The 21,010-nt window shown below is 37.1% G+C and overlaps 2 protein-coding genes across 6 annotated transcripts in view; one reads left to right on the top strand and one right to left on the bottom strand.

Moving 5' to 3' along the window:
* map3k4 (mitogen-activated protein kinase kinase kinase 4) overlaps nucleotides 1-10,014 on the bottom strand; it is a 29,945-nt gene extending 19,931 nt beyond the window's left edge. For 3 of the 5 annotated variants that reach the window (XM_028468651.1, XM_028468652.1, XM_028468649.1), the window contains exons 1-2: nucleotides 6,745-6,984; nucleotides 286-476 (exon numbers count right to left, since the gene is read on the bottom strand). In XM_028468651.1, coding sequence (XP_028324452.1) covers nucleotides 286-476; nucleotides 6,745-6,776 — 223 coding nt within the window. In that variant the 5' untranslated portion in view covers nucleotides 6,777-6,984. Of the gene's footprint in view, nucleotides 1-285; nucleotides 477-6,498; nucleotides 6,539-6,744; nucleotides 6,985-9,801 lie in introns of those variants that run through there. The other 2 variants (XM_028468654.1, XM_028468653.1) reach the window with 2 other exon arrangements.
* A 310-nt stretch (nucleotides 10,015-10,324) lies between these two features.
* Nucleotides 10,325-20,483, top strand: kcnk1b (potassium channel, subfamily K, member 1b). The gene is made up of 3 exons (XM_028469548.1): nucleotides 10,325-10,855; nucleotides 13,799-14,194; nucleotides 18,310-20,483. Exons 1-3 carry the CDS (start codon nucleotides 10,501-10,503, stop codon nucleotides 18,564-18,566), a joined length of 1,008 nt encoding a protein of 335 aa, XP_028325349.1. The 5' UTR covers nucleotides 10,325-10,500; the 3' UTR covers nucleotides 18,567-20,483.
* Nucleotides 20,484-21,010: the final 527 nt, after the last annotated feature.

The raw sequence follows: 21,010 nt of genomic DNA on the forward strand, positions 1-21,010 counted from the left end.
TCAAATTTCCTGTCTGCTGTTTGCTAAAAACTACCATTACCAACAGGACTTTCCCTCCACTTCAACTAATCAGCAATAAGTAAAGGCAAGGCAAGGCAAGGCAAATTTATTTGTATAACGCATTTCATACACAAGGCAACTCAATGTGCTTTACATGATAAAACATTCAATTCTTCTAAAATGCATCATCTACATCTACATCATGAACAATTTCAAAAATAAAGTTGCAAAGTGGTTGAGGAAACTTTAACTCCCCAGACACTGATCACATGGATCTACACTGACCTTTGTTTGGTGACCGCCCCCCACTCTTCGTCTGGATGTTCCTGTAATGCTTGCTGGACATGCGTTTCATCTGACGGTTGGTACAAGGTGGTGATGTTCCATAGAGAGGCTCCTCTTCCTCACTGGGAGATTCCCAGGGTTCATCCACCTCAGAGCTCTGACGGTTTGCATCGTCTGTTGGCTTGGCCACCCTGTAAGCATGCAAAATATTCAAGGACACGAGCTGCAGTTGCACAAGCTTGGGTTGAGTATGTTGTTGCTTGACAGTGATTTGAAATGCAGTGCAGGGGTTTCTTCAACTGGGGTCCGATTGTATCATGTCTCACAAACAAATGTTTCAGAAATAAGTGGAAGAGGTCAAACTGGGCACAGATGTTTGCTACCAAAACAGACTAAGCAGCAAGTCTCCTCTAATGCCTTTGCAAACAAACCACTAAACTGCATCTAGACTGGATGTCTGCTGGTATCTGGAGCAGACGGACGGCCTGCCTCTCCTGTGGAGTCTGTCTGGCTGCTTTCTATGTGTATAGCTGCAGACCTCTGCATGACCACAGCCTTCCAAGAACAGAAATAATAAACTCTTCAGCACCTTTTCTTGGTCTGTGTAAATTAAATCGTTCATGCATGGAGGAAATAGTAGCCCTCATACACCCTGACCACAAGGCCTGACTTCAGACTTTAAAGCATTGAAGTAGTTGGAAACATCATACCAATGTTAATGTACAGAATCAATGCAATGTCAGAAGAATTATCCACAGTCTGAGAAATCCATGCACATGAAAACAAGTTAAACAGTTATTCTCAAAAATGCATTTGTTGATTGAAGTATAACCTGAAAGTTATCGCTGCACTCAAACACTTCCTACTGGAATCAACAGGGGGAACATACGGAACAAAACCAATGGAATGGCAATGGCACGCCTTTCCAGATTACATTGTCAAAGCTTTGTTCCTTGATCCCTGGGGGATTTTAATAGGATTAGAAAAAAAGGTTAGAAGGTCTGACCCCACTCAAAAAAGAGAGGAAAAGAAGGGAGAGAAAATGTGTGATATCTTCGTTGGGCACCATGTGTCCCTCCATCGATCATCTGACCTAAAAGCATGCCCCACACGTGCCAATCTGTGTGTGCGCGCGTGTCTCTATGTAGACAAAATGGAAAGGGATAGCAGCTGGATCCCTTTCACTGAAAAGAATGGAGGGTGGGGGGAGTCTGGAAATCACATTTCAAGAGCAGGAGTTGTGACTTGTATTGCCCATCTGCCCCCAGAATAATGCATCCCTTTCTCTGACTACACGCGCACAAACCTGCACATAAGAACAAGCCCACGCGTGCACACACAGACGCTCAAGAGCAGCTGGTGAAATGCATGCAGGGTAGACAGACACCTGCTGCATATCGTGCAAGTTTAAATTAATGTATTTTATTTTAATTTCTGCAAAACCTATGAAAATAAGTCTTATATAAAAGAGAAAGTCCAAATGTTTCCTTATAAAACCTCTGCTAATCGTTTCAAACCAACCATTTCATGCACAGAATACACTGGTTTATTATGTGTATAAACACATGAGAATTTGTAAAGCTGCTTGTTCCGCAAAAAAAAGACCTAACACTGAACTTTTCAGCAAAGCACACGCAACCACACAAAGTCAGCAATCCACTGCACAACAAGAGAATGATGCATCGCAAACTAATGTGAGCTGTCACGTTGCAAATCTAAGACATGTTTTGAAATGAAATTGCAAAATCAGACAAATGAAATGCTGAGTTCATCCTTGCAGAGTAATAATAGGTTTAAGTGCTTTTTAAAGAACCAGTTATTCCACTACAGTGCCACTGTGTGTCCATCACAGTGCTATTAGATGCTGCGTTTCCTCCAAAGCATGTGCGAGTGTGTGATGTATGTGGGACAGAAATAGTACAAATGTGTGAGAGTGAACCGGAGCAAGTTTTAAAAAGGCACGTCTTTACGCACAACACTGACTAAATCACTCAGGAATGAAAGCAGTGACGCCATCACTGCCGGCTGTTTGTTAGCTTGTTATGGAGCACTCAGCAGCCTTTCCTGTTCGAATTCAACCAAGTTCCAAGGTTTACTGATAGTTTTCACTGTCTGACTAGTGTTGACCAATCCGTGCGTCTTGGAGTTTTACCACAGCAGCACGCAGGGTCCTCAAACTGGCCCCGGCCATTGCTGCCACCAGTGAATTATCAGTGCAGATGGCGTCTGGTGGCTCTCAATGGCTCATCTGATGTCTCATTGGGGCTCCAATAAAGGACGGCGGAATGCTGGAGCCCTCAGGCAGAGACACAGAGTGAATAATAAACAGCAGAAAATCGAAAGTCTTTTCTGCAAAGCGAGTGAACGGTGATAGGAAAGGCTGCCAGAGTTTGGGGGAGGCCTGACCTTTGACACCGACCATCCACTCCATTGTAGCAGCAAGGGGCACTCCATTGTATAGTTGTGACACGTGGCCCACAGCTGAATACCACACAGCTGGTTAGTGAGCATACTTGCTCACAATGGCCAAACTAAGAGTTTTTTTTTTTGTTTTGTTGCTTTGTTTTGTTTTGGTAAGAGGAAAAGAGGGGAAGGTGACCGGGGTTTTTGTAACAGCACACTTTGCTTTAATTAGGTCATGTTGGCATGACCGATGATCAGGAAGCTAAATGCTGATTTTCATTACATCTCACTGTAGAAAGCATGCATACTTTTTGCAAATGTTGTGCAGTAGCTACCAGTAACTGTTTAAGTGATATTCAAACCAATATATGACTGCAGTTTAAATTTTACACAGTTATGCTGTGCAAGAAATGTCTTGGGAGTCATGCATGTCAACTTCAAGTCTTCTTAGATATCTCTTTATATGTGTGCAAACTGTGCAGAGCCATTTTGGAGATTTCAGCAAATCAGTTTATTTAAATTAAATTAAATTAAACTGGGCTTTAAGCCTTTATTCGTCATGTATATATGTTGTTACACATATATTGAAATTTGTCCTCTGCAATTTAATTTGTCGACTAGAGCTGGGCAATATATCGTGATTCAAAACATCAAGTTTTCTATTTTGGCGATATAGAAAATGACAATGTCACCTATAGAGACATATATATATATATATATATATATATATATATTTCTTTTTTACTTGTTTTTATTTATACAATCACAGTGCAATTCACATCATAAAAGTATTTAATATTCTTCAAACTGTCCAATTTTTCCATATTTCTGAGATATATATTTTATAGCTAGATATGTTGAAGAGGTAAAGCCACAGATTTTTTTGATTTATGTTGTAATCTGTGCTTTAAAATGTATATTTTGTATTTATTTCAAGTTGAAATAAATCGAAACATTGTTTATTATGAAACAGATTGATTTATTGCTTGTGCTCATTGAAAAACACATGACAAGAAGCCCTTAAAAATATTATCGCATATTAAATCGCAATCACAATGAGGGGGGAAAAAAAAAAATATTATATATAAAATATATCATAATTAGATTATTTTCCAAATCCGTTCAATCCAAATTCATACTGTATATAGACATTGAGAAAAAATATTGAGATACCAGTTTTGGTCAATATTGCCCAGCCCTAATACATGCGTACATTTAAAGTGCTTTTTATTGCTTATGCAGCTTCTAAATCTCCTCTCAATCCAACTAGTTAAGCTTACATATAATTTGGGTTGAGTGTCCCTTTATGGATTAAAGAAGCCATTTATGCACATGATCTAAACTGTGCAAAACACTTTGATCAAAACACAAAAATAACCAATATGCTTTCTGCTGTGCTTTTAGTTTTTATCAAAACTAGCAGAGCTGAAGCAGTAATAACCATTTGTGCCACAATATGACAGAATTCAGGAACACTGAGCACAACATTCTTGACCACACCCGTTACTGAAACAGTGTGACACTGAAAGGACCTCCCACTCTCTCCCACACACAACTGTGCAAAGTATACTGTACAACAGGGCAGCTTGGCTCTGACAAAAGACGCAACACAATCTTCTGTGTTTCACACTAAGCACAGTTGAGTTTCCGATGTGTAAGAAAAGTCTAAGCTGTGGGAGCTTATGTCATGACCCATAAGTCATCATGTCTGAATGCATCTGGATAAATACACTGTTTGCAAAGGGTGAGTTGAAGCGCAAGTTAAATGGTATGTGATTATCAGAGCTCAGTGGTTGCATCATAGGTGACCACACACACTTTGACTGAAACTGCACAAGTTTGCTCTTCATACCCACTTTGCAAACAGCAAATCATTAGCAAAGCATAGAAATCCATTGTAATAAGTCATTAACCTTAGGTTTACCCAGTGTGTATAACAATAATCACGAGAAACTGATCAAATGTTACAAAGATTCCATTGTCTTAACTGAAACAACAGAATGAAGTATACAGAATGTGAGCACTGTGGTCCATTCACAAAGCAGATGTAGGCAGAACTAGGAAGCAGTTTAGACATGAATGAGGACAGTCCATCTGTATTCTGCAGCCTGCGCGCCTGGCAAATGCAGGCATTAATGAGCACTAGCACCCAGTGAGCTTCAGGCTGCCATCGCCTGCACGCAGCACACCACATCCTGAAATCTCTGGAATGCTTGTGCGCCGCAACGTCTTGAGACAGTCGCGGAAAATGAGACGTTATTGACAAAAGACCTCTGTACTTGCAGAGATAGTGGTAGCCTTGCACAGTGTAGCACATAACACTTCTCTCAAAAGAAGCTGTTAGTGTGGAAAATAGTTGTGCTGGTTTAACTGTTTGCACATGACTGTTCTTGACGTTTCAGTTTGTGAACATCCATTTGCAGACACAGGTTTTGCAGTATTAGCACAATAGAGATTGTACTCGTGGTTCATTTCTGCAGACTTTTTCCAATCTGTTGTTTGCAAGCTTGGCATTATTGCAATTCTGTTAGCGCAGAAACAACACAAATGCATGCAGAGTAAACTATTCAAAGCATTTCTGTGTTCCATCAAAGACTAAATAAGCTCAAAAGTCTAAACTAGAAATTCTTGAAAACAATTGGCTGCAAAAAAAAAACAAAAAAAACACACACATTACAAGGGGCCAGTATTGCACAGCCAGACTCTTTGTGTACCCACTAAAGTGCAAGGTAATAATTACTGGTGTGCCACCTAAAAAGGTCTGCCTTATGCTCGAAACTAAGATTATGTTGGATAAGAAGAGCTGATCCAACATGATGATGATGACGATTGCCCCCAAAGAAAGTCGTTTTGCACACAGGACAAATGGGAGTGAGGACACAGGAGCTGGAGACATAACAGAGGATTCCTAAGGTTCTGAAATGTGCATGACCGTGTGTGTGTGTGTGTGTGTGTGTGTGTGTGTGTGTGTGTGTGTCATCCTGCAGATGCTGCAGAAATCCTCCATTTCGTTGCACGCAATGCCTTTAAAGTCGCCGCTGCAAGAAATTGTCATTTAAAATCACCAATGCACGCCTTTAAGGTGGAATAAAGTGTTGCATTTAAAAAGTGCATGTATATAAAGAAACAGGGCGCCGGGTGTAGCTTGGGGATTAACAATAGCAAAGGGAGAAAGCATGCTAGCTAAGGCCGGTGTACTGGTAGAACTGGTAACCATTGTAACTGATGGCCCACTTCGAGCTGTTGTTACCAACAGCAGATGTTGAATAAAATTAATATTGTGAAGAAAAAATAATAATAAACGCAAATTAAACCGTTATTTTTTTTTCTTTTGTTGCTACATGCTACATTAGCATTAACACCGCGAAAAGATAACTGTGATATTACACCTCAATGATAAAAAATAAAAAAATAAATCTACTTTTTGTCGGATATAAAAACAGATAATACACTGAAGGACAGCTGAAGCACTTTTTATTTTTTGTACAGCTTCAGTTTTTAAGGCGGTCACCAGTTAATCCGTTCACCACTTGAACCACAACATCTGCCAACTTTCTCCTTCGCTTTTATTTTAAATGCAAAGTCTATCCATCAGGCCAAACTTGACAACAACACGTTTCGCAATCAACCGTATGACCATACAGCGCTACAGTCAATGCATCCCCGTGCCCGGGTACTTATGTGGGCCAACTTGTGCGTAAACAACAATAAAGAGCAAAGAAGCAGATGAGAGCAAAGATTAGCTAGCTGTTCGCTGATGTGATGCACTGTTACGGCGGTGCAGGAGATAAAAAGGTGAGCAGCATTTACCTCAAAGTGTGCAGTAAAGGAACCACCGAGGACCGAGTATCTGCAGCGAAGTGTGGCGAAAAAAGCAGCCGGAGGAAAAAAAAAAGTTTACAACTCTGCTGGTGCAAATGCATTCACTGAGTAATAGAGCACAATTTGGCAGGAAGACGCATTCTGCGGGATGCACAAGCACTCCACCAGAGTGTGACGCTCAGCTCCCTATTTAGCAACTGGTGCTGGAGAGAGTGATATACCGAATTCACATACCTGCTGGGCTTGTTTCGATCCGGAGGCTCCATAGCAAAGCGGCGGCCTCTCGTTCTTAGCCGTGCATGGGCTACACCATGCCTGGACGCTTTTGGGCACTATTTGCACTATTAAATCTTTGCAAGCGATGCGTATTTTAGGCTGTTTGAGGCACTTTTTCTCCGCCGGCACAGTAAACTCTTGCTTGTGCGTATGCTGTCGCCATTTTTCCGACGTTCATTGAGGAGGAGTGCCACTGCCTTGCAGTACTACGGCAAGCCGGATGGGTCATACCTAATCATTGCTGTGGAGCCTGCTTCTTTTAATAGTAGTAGATATTTCCACTTGGCTGACCCAGAGATAAATCACACCAAAATCACGGGTTTTCAAATGTAAATTTGCATTTAGGGGGAAGATGAATGCAGATTTCAAATATCTATGTTTAATTAAAAAAAAAAAAAAAAAAAGAATACTAATTTTAAAAATGTGTATGCTTTAATTTCAACAAAATACAAAACACTCATACCATGATGGCAAGATGTAGCCAGTCAAGAATCAGTTTTGGATCATGTTTGTTATAGTGTGTATGTCTTTCTTTCTTTCTTTCTTTCTTTCTTTCCTTCTTCTTCTTCTTCTTCTTCTTCTTCTTCTTCTTCTTCTTCTTCTTCTTCTTCTTCTTCTTCTTCTTCTTTTTGTACTGCATTTTATTTGAACGAGATTTATATTTGAGAAACGGAAGTTATAGCATATACAGTTGTTTAAGATTGTGTTGTGTTTTAATTTCAAAAGGTATAATAATTAAATATATAAGGAGTGTCCCGATCCGATATTGATATCGGATATCGGTCCAATATCAGCCAGATCATCATCGGACTGCATCTAAAATCACCATTATATATTGTATTATATTATATTATATTTCTTCAATTGTAGAATACTGTAGATACTATGTCGAAGTTTAAAATAATGTAACCAGTTGGCTAATAATAAATGGGTCAGTTTTTCTCATACCTACTGTTGCTGACTTTTGTTCTCTGTTTGAGTGACATCACTTGATCAAGCCTTTTCTAACATTCCACACTACAAAATAATTAATAAAAGTATGTATGATTCGTGCTGATATCGTATCAGAATCGGCCAATACTCAAGGCTGCAATATCGGTATCGTATCAGAAGTGAAAAAGATGTATCGGGACGTCTCTAATATATATTATATTATTCTTAACACATTCCAGGTGACTCCGTCTAAATTTCAAGCGACCCCACATTCAACCCAAAGGTTGAAAAACACTGCCTTAGAAGACAAAAAAAAATATGTGTATGTATTATTTTTTAATGTATGAAAACGAAACAGTTTTTCACTAGTTAGGGTGTAGCTACTTGACAAAATATTTATTTTTATTATTTTTAGTTTTTTACTTGACAACATAGAATTTCAAAAGCTCGATCGCCAACATGATACAAACATGCAGACATGAAGCCCTGCAATGTCAGCAAGTGTGGGTATTATATATGTATAAACTAGGGTTGCAAATAGGTCAAAATATTTCTGGCAAATTGTCATGGGAACTTAAGCTTGGGAATATTCGAAAATATAACTTATAATGAAAATTATTTATTGGATTAATCCAGAAATATTGAGTCATTTTAAATAAGTGATGCTAATGTTTTAAATTATGCTAAAATATATTTAACTATATTTAACATCCAAATTAGGGGACAACATTCAATTTTGTAAATCCCCATGGAAAGATTCCAACTTTGGAAATTCTCGGAATTTAGCAACCCTAGTTAAAATGTTGTTTAAATTGTATTCATTTTAATACAATCTAATTCATTTTTACAGAATATTGTGATATTGACTCGTCCCGATATCAAGTACAAAATGATATAAAATACAATTTATTTCTTTTTTTTAAACTTCCTGTAAACTCTAAACCTAACTGTGTGATATGTTTATGAAACCGTCAAATTACAGTCTTCAAAAAAGTTTAACTTTTGCTTCTACAACAAATTCTGATTCTGTTGCATTCTTAAATTCTTAACAAATAAAAAAGTAACCACATATATCTATAAAAGTGCCCAGTGTGTTTTATGAAAATAAAGTGGACACAACTTCCAAGCTAAAATGCATCGAGGAGTGTGGTAGTTTAACAAGGTCAGATGTGGTTCACTGACACCAAGAGGCATTATTAAATGTTTTTGATTAAAAAAAAAACATGAATTAAAAAAAAAATTGATTGTGACAGTTTTTGGAATATACAATAATCACACAGTGAAACATTGATATATTGTCGCTGATAGAGATGTCCCAATACAACTTTTTCATTTCCGATATGATACCGATATTGCAGCCTTGCGTATCGGCCGATACCGATCCGATATCAGCATGAATCATACATACTTTTTATTACTTTTTTTCTTTCTTTAATAAGAAATTAATAATTACTTATTTTGTCATGTGGAATGTTAAAGGCTTGGTCAAGTGATGTCACTCAAACAGAGAACAATAGTCAGCAACAGTAGGTATGAGAAAAACTGACTCATTTATCATTAACCAATTGGTTACATTGATTTTAACCTTCAACATAATATCTACAGTATTCTACAATTGAATAAAATAAATAAAAAATTAATTTGAATTCGATATCGGATCGCGACACCCAGAGTCACTGACACCCTTATTAGACGTGGTAATATTGTTGGAAAAAAAAAAAAAACATATTCATATCTTAAATCTGGGCTGTGTAGAGTGTTCTAATTTGATTTATTTATTTATTTATTTTTAAACATCAAACTGTCTGTTTTTCCTTTTCCAAAACTATTGTACCATTATCGTGTTCCCAATATCGGTATATCGTCCCATCTTCTAAACTTTCTAGGCCTATATATTGTCCCACCCCTGCTAAACACACATTATTTGAGAGAACATGCAGGTTCTGCACAGACTGAGGCTAGCTAATATTAAGTATTGTTCCACTACTGTAGCTGCCATGGTAGAATGTTCATTCATACATGTAATTAATTAATTACCATGAGTTATTACCAGCCGAGTATCTAATTTTATATGCTACATACCTTTAGGGATCGTTGGAATTTACACCTGCACACGTGTATCCATCATGTGAAGAAGAAGTGAATGGAGGACGTGGTTTCTCATCTGTGCTCTCTCAACCTTGTTCCACTTTTTATTGTGTCAGGGTGTTTCGCGTTTCCGTCAATAGTAACCCGTGTGGTGAAGTGAAACTGCACCTCTGTAGTTTTCCTTCATTGTTGTGGATAGTAAGTACCAGTAAGTGAAACAAGCTTGACTACCTGAGAAGAAAAGAGGCGTCTTTTTTACGTCATAACGCGTTTTTTTTCCTAGCCACATCGCTTTGCTGCATTCACGTTCAATAAAAAAGCTCGGAAAAAACACAACACGTTATTCAAAACCAGTTTACATCGCGTATTCAAATGATCAAACATGTGATTATCGTTTTATTATGTTTTATTATTTGAAAAATGGCATAACATGAACAACACGAGGCAAGGTGTATTATACTACAGGTTTTGATGTTAAGGCGGTGTGATATGGTTGACGACACGTGAACGCCTCAGTTACCATAGCAGGTTGAGCGAAGGGGGAAGCAGACAGTCTCATTTGCGCTTTGTCTTTACCATCGACCTTTACCTAATTGGTACATGTTTACTGAATAGGGGAAACTAAAGAGTAACTAGCGCTTCAGTGAATTACCGCCACAGGGACAGTGTATCTGTAGACAGCTTTCTGCTAAAATGCTTCAGTCTCTCGCCAGTAATTCGTGTGTGCGTCTGATAGAGAGACACAGGTCGACGTGGTACTTCGTGTCGCTGGTTCTGGGGTACGTCCTTTATCTCATCTTCGGAGCTGTCGTCTTCTCCTCGGTGGAGCTGCCCTACGAGGACCTCCTGCGCCAGGAGCTGAGGACCATCAAGGCTCAGTTCCTCCAGGAGCACCAGTGTCTCTCCGAGGAGCGTCTGGAGAGGTTTCTAAGGAAAGCTCTGGAGGCCAGCAACTATGGAGTGTCCATCCTCAACAACGCATCGTCCAACTGGAACTGGGACTTCACCTCCTCGCTGTTTTTCGCCAGCACGGTGCTGTCCACCACAGGTAAGGTGTCATAGGTAGGCCATGGTCTAGGTTGCTTCACCTCAATAATACAGAATTAGCCTTGAACATACAACACCCTTCATTGTCTCTGTTATTGTCAGCTTAGCTTGAGTTTATCTGTGGGCTCTAATGGAAACAAAGTACTGATTGACCGATATATCGGCCGATTTTTTTTTTTTTTTTTTTTTACTTGCATCGGCCGATGCGATCCGCATTATTTACAGAGAGCAGAAATATTTTTTACTTGTTCTTGTTCTACATCACCTGTTTTTTTTTTTATTTATTATTATAAATAAAATATAAATATAATAAATAATAAATATTATATTATTTATTTGTTACCTGTTGTCATTCTACCTCACCTTAGTTAATTTCAATAAATGTTCACTTTAAAAAAAAAAAAAAATTGAGACTCGTACCATTAGTTATCATCATTGTGTAGTTTTATGATGTAAATTGAGGGAGCAAAAGTAGTATCGGCTCAAGAAAATCGGCAGTCCGTATCGGTCATCGGCTAAGGCTGATGGGGAAAAAAATTGGTATCGGCCCTAAAAAAATCTATATCGATGTATCCCTAAAACAAAGGCTGTCACTGATGTTGTGGCAAAACACAATTAGTTAATTAACATATTCCAGGTGAATGCCATTAAATTCAGTAGGTTGTCACACTGTTTTTCTCTACGTGGAAACCAAATTTATGATGTGGATATTCAGGTAATACCATATTGTGAAGTCTGTTATTTATGTATTTATTTTTCTATTTGATTTTTGCTATTTTTACCCAAACTACCCATTTAAACCTATATGTATGAAAGGATGTTCTTCTTAACCAATTGGTTACATACATTTTAACCTTCATAATATCTACAGTATTCTACAATTGAATAAAATAAATAAAAAATGAATTGGGAAAAAAAATAAAATATTGGTAAATTCGGAAATTTGAATCCGATATTCGTTTTCAGGCCAATATCGGACCAATATGGATATCGGATCGGGACACCCCTAGTATGCAGTAGAGCTAGGTCTCATTCAGATTTCGCAAACAATTAGATTCACACGGACCTGATTCGATTGTGTGATTCATTTACATTCCATTCAATTTTCCAGTCACAATAACAGTTTTACTTGAATATGGAAGATATTCCAAGGGAACTATTGCTGTAAATGGTAGAAACTAACTGTAACTTGGTGCAATATTATATAAACATAGGAATATTCACATAAATTATTGAGCCCACTGCACTGCATTACACTGGGTAGAAAAGATGTATTTAATTAAATGAATGATTGTAGGATTTTATGAATCGATATCAAGACGTTTAATGGAAAATCCATTTGAATGGATTAATAGATCACTTTTTCTTTTTTTATCCAGAGCTAACAATCAGAAATTCCATGATTACTTTATATAATGATAATAATACGTCAAGTTTTATATAGCGCTTTAAAAAAAAAAAAAGCTTAAAAACTATAATATGAAAGGTGTTATAATGTAAGGTATATCATATATCGAAAAGGAAATCCCTAATTATTCATCTTTATCTCCACCAAGGATGTAATATTTTCACCAGTATTTATTTACAAGGGTTTTTATTTGTTTTTTGACCAAAGATAGACCTTACCTCATTACATACAGTATAGGAGGTACTATCCACTATCCAGTTCAATATAGCCTACTGATTCTGGATCAGTGTGAAAATTAACAAAAATCCCTATCCCTAATTATTCTTTAAATTTCATAAATTCATGTCTTGGTTCATAATTGAACAAGCATTATGGAATTTGACTTAGTTATGTTGGGTTGGTTCTTTTTTGATATACAGTATTGTGTTTTTATTCAGCTTCAGTTTTCTTGGAATCATGGACATTACAGCCAAGATCTGTGTATTTAATCAGTTGAAAAAGTTTATTTGATATTCTCCATTTCTCTTCGATACGCTATTTATTTATTTACCTTTTTTGACGTCCCCCTATGCGGGCAATGCCTGGTCAATCGCAGTGTGTAACATGCAGACAATCACATATCACAAATTGCCTGCGTTGTTTGCTATACCCACAAAGATCCTGGAACATTTGCAGTCTCGGTGCCATCACAAGGCGTTACATAATCAGTAAATATGTCTTGTACACGCTTGTCAGTGAGGACATCTGCAGATCCAGTCTGAGCCCATTGCAACAGTGATAACAGTTGGCTTATGAGCTTTCAACGTGCATCTTTATTGATATGATGTGTGTTTATCTGGTACACTCAATAGAGCTTCAGCAAAAGTAGTTTCACATGTCACTCTGCTTACGTGGAAGCTCGCATTTACACCTTTAAGTTGGAGGATTTGAGTATTTTTATAGTTTCCTGTCAGGGTCACTTTGCAAGAACACGCAATGTTTCTATAACCTTATTCTCACCCACACAGTAAAAACCTTAACTGTTTGATGCTTAACATACCTGAAATTTCTTTAAATGTTTTTCTCTGTTTAATGTCTGTAAAATAATGTAAAACCTAGTTAATTAACTAAGGATTAGTTATAAGAGTTTAAATCTTGAATATGACAAAAAGAGTCTCACTTCCTGATTATGATATAACCTTATGTGGTTCTTCTTCCTCCTCCCCTGTCTATTTCATGCTTAATGTTCACCAAGGCTGTTCTCTGTCATAATACCGCTGCCCTATATATTTATAAAGCATGCACTTTATTAATTTAATATTGTAGTGCATCACTGTAACATTATTACATTGCGAAATATTTTATAGTTAGGGATTTAAAAGGAAATAACTAAAACTACAGTCTCACACAGTTCATTAAAATCTAATAAAATTATGTGGTAACTTCAGATAAATCAGACTAAAAAAATTAATGTTTCACATTTTCAGTAAAAAAATGTAGTGCAGATGAGCTCTGATTACTTGCCTATTATTCTCCATGTCTGTTTTTCTTCTACAGGTTATGGTCATACGGCGCCGCTGTCAGACGGCGGGAAGGCCTTCTGCATCATCTATTCAGTAATCGGAATCCCATTCACCCTCCTCTTCCTCACTGCTGTGGTACAAAGGATCATGGTGTTCAGCACCCGAAGGCCGATCTCCTACATCCACACACGCTGGGGTTTATCCAAGCCGCTGGTGGCCATCGTTCACGCCACTGTGCTCGCCATGTTGGCCATTTCCTGCTTCTTTCTCATCCCCGCAGCCATCTTCTCAGCCCTGGAGGAGAACTGGAACTTCCTGGAGTCCTTCTATTTCTGCTTCATCTCCCTGAGCACCATCGGCCTCGGTGACTACGTACCAGGAGAGGCCATGAACCAGAAGTTCAGGGAACTATACAAATTGGGCATCACTTGTAAGTGCAAGTCTTGTTTTGTGTGTTTTTTGAGCCATTTTCAAGATAAGTATATCCGGGATTTCTTTCTGTTAGCGGGCCTCACCTAACCAAACATTTACAATCCCAGAGCAGCTGCACTACGACGCAGGTTATCAACATTAATAACTTAAACCAGGTGATTTCAATCTGGCTGAGTGTGAGCTCATAAAAGGGGTGTTGGTTCTCTAATCAACCGCAAACACGGAGAAACCATACAGAGCAGCCTACGTTACAAACATGGAGGAACAGACAATTATTCTTTATAAGATGAAGAGAAAAAAATCCATAATCCAGGAGTCATGCATTTCTGTTGTCATTTTGTGTATTTTTAAAGTCATTATGGGTCTCTTTGTTGTTGTTTTGCGCATCTTTTGACTTAATGAATGTTTTTTTTTTTTTTTGTCATTTTGTGTTTTCTGATTGTGTTTGTTGTGGGGGCCGCATAACACTAGACATAAGGGCTGCATGTGACCTGCGAACCACGAGTTGCTCATGTCTGAAATAAATCAAAATGCTTAATTGCATATCAGAAAGTAGAAGCTGATTCACTGATGCAAAATAAAGCTGCAGTGTCACTGAAACTGTCCCACTCAAAACTGAAATACTTTAAAATGTGATGAGTCATGTTGCTTTGTCCATCTGTTTGTGCCTTTATGCACAAACTCCGAGTCCACTAAGCCTAATGTACATGCATTTGGCCTGTGTAAAGACATGAACTTTCCCCCTAAAGACTCGCATCAGTTCCAAGTTCAAAACAGATCTTTCTGCTGTGACATTTCCAGAGCTGTGATAAGAATTAGTCATTTTTAACCATGATAATTATACAATTTCCTTGAAGTCAACTCAAACATTTGCTATCAGGTCGTTATGTAACAGCTGTACGTCTCAGAATCAACAGTAAGCTGAATTGCTGTGGTGGAAATATCAGTGTTAGTTGGTTTTATGAGGCTATACTTTGACCTGCTGAGCAGTGATGCAGTCGTTTGGGTCGATTTTCTGACCTTAAAAGCATGATTTGCTCCTGCCTTAGAAATATTAATCAATCAATCAATCAATCAAACTTTATTATATTGTACCTTTTGTCCAATTTCAAATTGCAGAACAAAGTGCTTCATAGAACTTTGCTAACGTGATTGACAAAAGTAAAAAAAAAAAAAGGTTTTAAAAAATCTGTCGCATCGTAAAATTACGCAAACAGCCTTCAATTATTAAAAAGAAATGTTTATTTAAAAAATGGAAAAACTTTGAAATATAAATGAATAAAAATGATTTTGCTTTTCAAGTGATGGTGACGGGCATTTCATATAGAACTGGCCCTGACTTCCTATAAGCGGTGATTATCAATCAATCAATCAATCAATCTTTGATTAAGCTGTGATTAACACAAATAAAAGGATATTACGTAAAGCAGAACTAAGTAACTTGCACTTAGCGCTCCCCGCCGCCTGCCCCACCCCACAGCTACATGCGCACCTTTGCTCCCCCAAGACGGTGGCAACCAGTCACTGAAAAATCCTAATACAACAGTGACACTAAGGGTGCTTTCACACATATACGTAGTCCCATGTGACCATGTGAACAGTATGAGGAAGAGAGACAAGTAAAATAAATGATGTGAGAGTAATACAGAAGGGAGTATGGAAATGTGTGTAATGTTTGTTTGTGTGCTGAAAAAGCGGCTCTGAAAATGGTTGGATGGATATTTGTGTGTGTGCTGCCTGATGGAGCACCTGATGGAGGTGATTTTGTAGACAACCGTGAACAGCCACAGGGCTGGTTATAATATAGCATTTGTTTGTATTAGGCTGCCCTAATGCAGTACATCTTGCCACTGGGTCGGAGGCAGGGAAAGTTGCAAGTGCTGTTTTCTCGCCAGAGACAGGAGGGGGTGATGAAAGACCCCCAATCACCCCATAAACACTTTTACCTTCACAGGGACTACGAGAAGGATTTATTAAGGTGAAAAAGTTACTTAGTTCTGCTTTAAGAAACTCAAATTTAAATAATCTTCCGCATATTTAAAGGTATGAATAGGCCAAAGCTGGATGGAAAAGGCTAAGCTTGAAGCTTCCAATGGTTTGTGCTGATGTTCTGGAGCTAGTCGCTGCTACAGTAATGAAGCCAAAATCAAACATCAAACCCAGGGAGGAAGGCAAGCATTGGCTGTGCTGAAATTACTCACACTGCTCTATCAAAGTGTGTCGAGGATGTGTGAAGTGGGTGTGTTTTCTGCTGCCAGAGAGACGTCACTCAGTCAGTGGGCACATTGTGTCAATCTGTGGGACGAATAAAAGCCTCAAACAGACAGAGTGAGGTTGTTTGTATGAATGATCGTCATCGTAAAAGAATGCACAAGTGAAGAATGAATGAATGACTCAAATGTTTTTGAAAAGTATGTTTTCTTCAAACCAGAGAACACTTGATGTAAAGGAAAAATTATATAAAATAGGAAATCCATTTTTTTTTTTTTTATGCCTTGTCTGCACATGCTGTCAAAGGTCAACACTATATATGTAGTGCAATTTTTGTGCGACAGCAATGCATGTTTTATTATTGCAATTAAATATTAAAATAGGAAAACTAGATTGTAATTACAAATGATCTAAATAATGGCCTCAATGTTTTACAAAAGCACAGAATAACAAATAAATTATTTATAGTCATATGGAATCAAAAATGCATTAATTTCTGTTCTGCTTTTAATGGATCAGTGTCAGAAAAAATACATAAAAAAATACATACATTTCCTACATTTTATGCTTGTAAGGACAACATGAGTGCAAACCTTCGCCTAGCGCCAAATATCCTTTTAGCCAGATATTGGCAGTTATCTAGATCAATGATCCTGAACACTGGTGACATGATCATTCACACTTTAGAGGCTTAGAAGACATTTCTATCCCCATTAATAACAATTAGGGCTGGGTATTGCCAGGTACCTCTCGACACGATACTGTCACGATATTTATTTATTTTGCCCACAATAACGATAATATCACGATATTGCGATTCTGCGATAATTGATATATTGCAAGAAACTTCATCCTTTATGATATGTGTCACTGAAGAAATTCTGAATATATTGACTGCACTGAATCAATTTCACAGGAATTACAAAACATTGTCAATCAATTTCACATGAATGACAGCCAAGTAAAACAAAATGTATACTGCATGGTGGCTCTTCTTAACACACACACACACACACAGAGTGTAAATTTGTAAATATCCACTCCTCACCTATTTTCTCATTGTACTGTGTATGTACTGCATTATCTCTGTGTATCATATATATACAGTATCTATAGCTATATATATATATATATATATATATATATATATATATTGTTTTTGTCCTGTCTTCTATGTTGCAATATATAAAAAATATATAAAAATATATATCTATATAAATATGTTTTTATATATATCGATATTTGACGACAGTGTATCGATAATGTACGGCAAGATGAAATATCGCGATATATCGTATTGATATTTTGGCACACCACTACTAATGATACAGTAAGTCCAAATGTATGGGCACCTCAATTTTTTTTAAAAAATTGTGTTAATGGCGCAGTCGGATCCGATCTGAAAGAAACTTTATGGAGTTATTGAGGAACTAATCCAACATAACTGAGTCAAATTTCATCAATTACGAATCGAGATATACATTTTTTAAAATGTAGCCAATTATGAGAAATGAGGATTTTTCTTTTTTTTTTTTTTTTCTTAAATGATCCACAATCAGTATATTGATCCAGATTGAATCATCCATGATGTAAGGTCTATATTTGGTTAAAATTTTGTTCAAATCCGTTAAGTAGTTTTGACGTAATCCTGCTAACAGACAAACAAAAAAAAAATATATATTTCAAATGAGAATAAAGTAAATAAAAATACAAAATCTGGTTGATCTTTTATGTTTTTTATTCAAAAAGAAGGCCAAGTATTGCGAGCCACCTTTTCTCCAGTACAAAAACTAAGCAGATGTCTTTGTGTATAAATGTAAATGATTTCTATGACATATAGAGATGGTTTTGCTACACACTGCTGGTCAATGCTAATATTTCCCACTCTTCTTATTTCCACAGTTTACCTGATGCTGGGTCTGATAGTGATGCTGGTGGTGCTGGAGACCTTCTGTGAGCTGCAGCAGCTCAAGCAGTTGAGGAAAATGTTTTACCTGAAAAAAGAGAAGCCGCAGGACCGCGTGGCCATCCTGGAGCACGACCACCTGTCCTTCACCACCGTGTCCAAGAGAGCTGCAGGCCTCAGAGAGGACAGGAGTCAGTCGTTTGTGGGCGTCCCGACCCGGGGATCTCCCAACGATGATCCCATGATCCAGTAGATCCCAGTGAAAACCTGGTAATGGGACAAAGTGGGAGGTACTTAGTACTTACACACAAACCCTGGGATAGAGAGATCATACATCACAATTACAGCTGTAGATATTCTGCTAATATTCCTTCATTGATCATCAATAGTGTTGGCGCTATGACATTTGGCAGTAGGGATTAAATGTATCTATATTAAACAGGGATGTAATTATTTTTTTATATATGGTTGCACTATAGAAATGACAGAGAAAGCAAACGCCTTTAGCTGTATTTGTGATTTGTACGTAAAGCGCCTATTTGGCATTGTGTTATTTATCGTATAATTATGTAAAATGGTCTTTTCTTTAGATAAAGCAGCGCAGGTGTCTCCTGTTTGACAATATCATGTAGGTTTTCAATAAATAATGAGATACTGGCAGGTGTGTGGAATGTACATATTGAGGTAAATGTTTAACATGTACTATAGTGGCATTATGAAGTAGCAATTGTAGAAATACTCACCCACGCCCACATTCCTATTTATTTATTTATTTTAAATTCCAAGATTACTCTTTAAAATTAGTCAAGAGCCAAGATTTGCATGCTTTGGTTGTAATACATTCAACAAGTCAGTGTTTTTTGGGTAATCTTTGTCACATTTTGTTGCCAGAAATGATTTGGTAAGATTTAATTTAATTTAATTTTTCTAATGTCGCTGAGCCTGCCGCTTTGACAGTTTCTGAAGTGTGTGAAGAACTTTTATTTATTGAGTTATCATGAAATTTGATACTGTATGTGCTTGAGCGTGTAAAAAGGGAAGTGAGGTAACCTGACATTAAAAAGGGAACTACTGAGGGATTACTTGTTGGAATGCTCAGTTTGCACATGCACTGTAACAGGTGGTGGGAGGACCAAAACTGGAATATCTCTTAAGGACTTAAGAAGACATGATTGTTTTTAGCTGGAGAAAAAACAAAAAAAGTGTATTAAACTTTTTAAACTGTATTTACACCATCTGATTGTAGAAATGTATAAATAGGAATATGGCTTGAATAAGGTTTTTAAAAATGTTCTTTGTATACGTGGTGTATGAAACCATCGTCAGGAAAAACTTGAGATGATACCGCAATTCCAAAGCCCAACGTTGGGTTTTCCGACCCGTTTAACTCACTAAAGCGAGAAGAACAAATGGTGATATTTTTATACATCATGGGATTCATTCTACTGTAAAACATGGTACACTTCTGTCTTATTTTAAAGGCATTTAAACAAGGGTATATTAATTACTGTCACCCTTTTTTTTTTCCAACAAAGCTTGCGTTTGTGGGACCAAACAGTTTGAAACAGGTTGCATCCTGCTGAAAAATAAAGATTTAGTCCATTCCTTCACATCAATATTAAGGAAAGTATTGAGTGTACGTGTATACATTTGTTTTTAACTGTGTTTTGAGGTCAGAGAGCAGAGTAACCCGGTCGTCTTATGTCTGTAGCTTAGGAGTGTAAAGTTTAAAACCTTTCGAAAGGAGTTTTCATAAGTTTGCATCACTAACTTTGTTCTGTATAGACTTTTCTTTCTCTTTTCTTTCTGTTTTTATCTCTTTCTATCTCTACGGCGCGCCTTGGTCCAAAAAGCCTTTTTTCGTTTAGTGTGAGTTGTTTTTCTATATTTTACATTCTTTTAACAGATTAATGTCATGGCTTTGTTCCTGCCCTGTTACTATTTTTGGCAGTACTGTATTTATCATAACAAAATAGTCTCTGTACAAGGTGTGAGCTGTCATATAGGATAGTTTTCATCTTGTTTGAAGGGGAGTAAAATGTGTGTGTGAAGGACTAGAAATGGAAGAATACAGATGTAAAATGTGAAATGCATTGCAGCATATGAAACAAAAACCCTGAGCTGTACAAAATCAGTGCATCTTGAAATAAAGTGTTGGTTTGTTAATATGTATCTTGTCTACCTGTGCTTTTATCCCTTGACACATTTTCCTGAAATACATTATGCTCAGTAACAGGTCAAGTTACCCAAATGCTTTTATGTTCGCTCTGTTTTTGTGTCTAAATAAGGACCATAACACAAGAACACACCGTTTATTATGTTCTTTTTTTTTTGTTCTTTCATACAATGATTCACTTTAAATGGTGCTATTTGTTCTGTATAGTCCCATTAAAAGAAATCTTTTATATTTCAGCTTGATTTATATAGCACCAAATACAACAAGTCATTTCAAGGCATTCATCATCACAAAATAAATTATAATTTAATGAAGAAAAAAAAATAAAAATTATCCATTTGAGCAATTTTATAGTTTTACAGATTTACCATGAGAATTGACATCGTAGGATGGTTTTTACTATGCTGTTAAACAGTGACTTTTTGTTTGGGAGGCTGAAAAATATCCCCACAAACTTTACAGCGAAGATAATATCCATTTATCATGTTACTGTGTGATCAATTCCAATGTTTTTTTTCAAT

The sequence above is a fragment of the Gouania willdenowi genome, chromosome 15 (genome assembly GCF_900634775.1).
Source record: "Gouania willdenowi chromosome 15, fGouWil2.1, whole genome shotgun sequence".
In the NCBI taxonomy this organism is placed as follows: domain Eukaryota; kingdom Metazoa; phylum Chordata; class Actinopteri; order Blenniiformes; family Gobiesocidae; genus Gouania; species Gouania willdenowi.

What these genes read in the sequence shown, in the direction of transcription:
- kcnk1b (XM_028469548.1), top strand. Translation starts at nt 10,501, where the DNA reads ATGCTTCAGTCTCTCGCCAGTAATTCGTGTGTGCGTCTGATAGAGAGA. An exon ending in CACGGTGCTGTCCACCACAG is followed by an intron (nt 10,856 to 13,798) that starts GTAAGGTGTCAT and finishes TTTCTTCTACAG; the next exon opens with GTTATGGTCATACGGCGCCG. An exon ending in ATACAAATTGGGCATCACTT is followed by an intron (nt 14,195 to 18,309) that starts GTAAGTGCAAGT and finishes TTATTTCCACAG; the next exon opens with TTTACCTGATGCTGGGTCTG.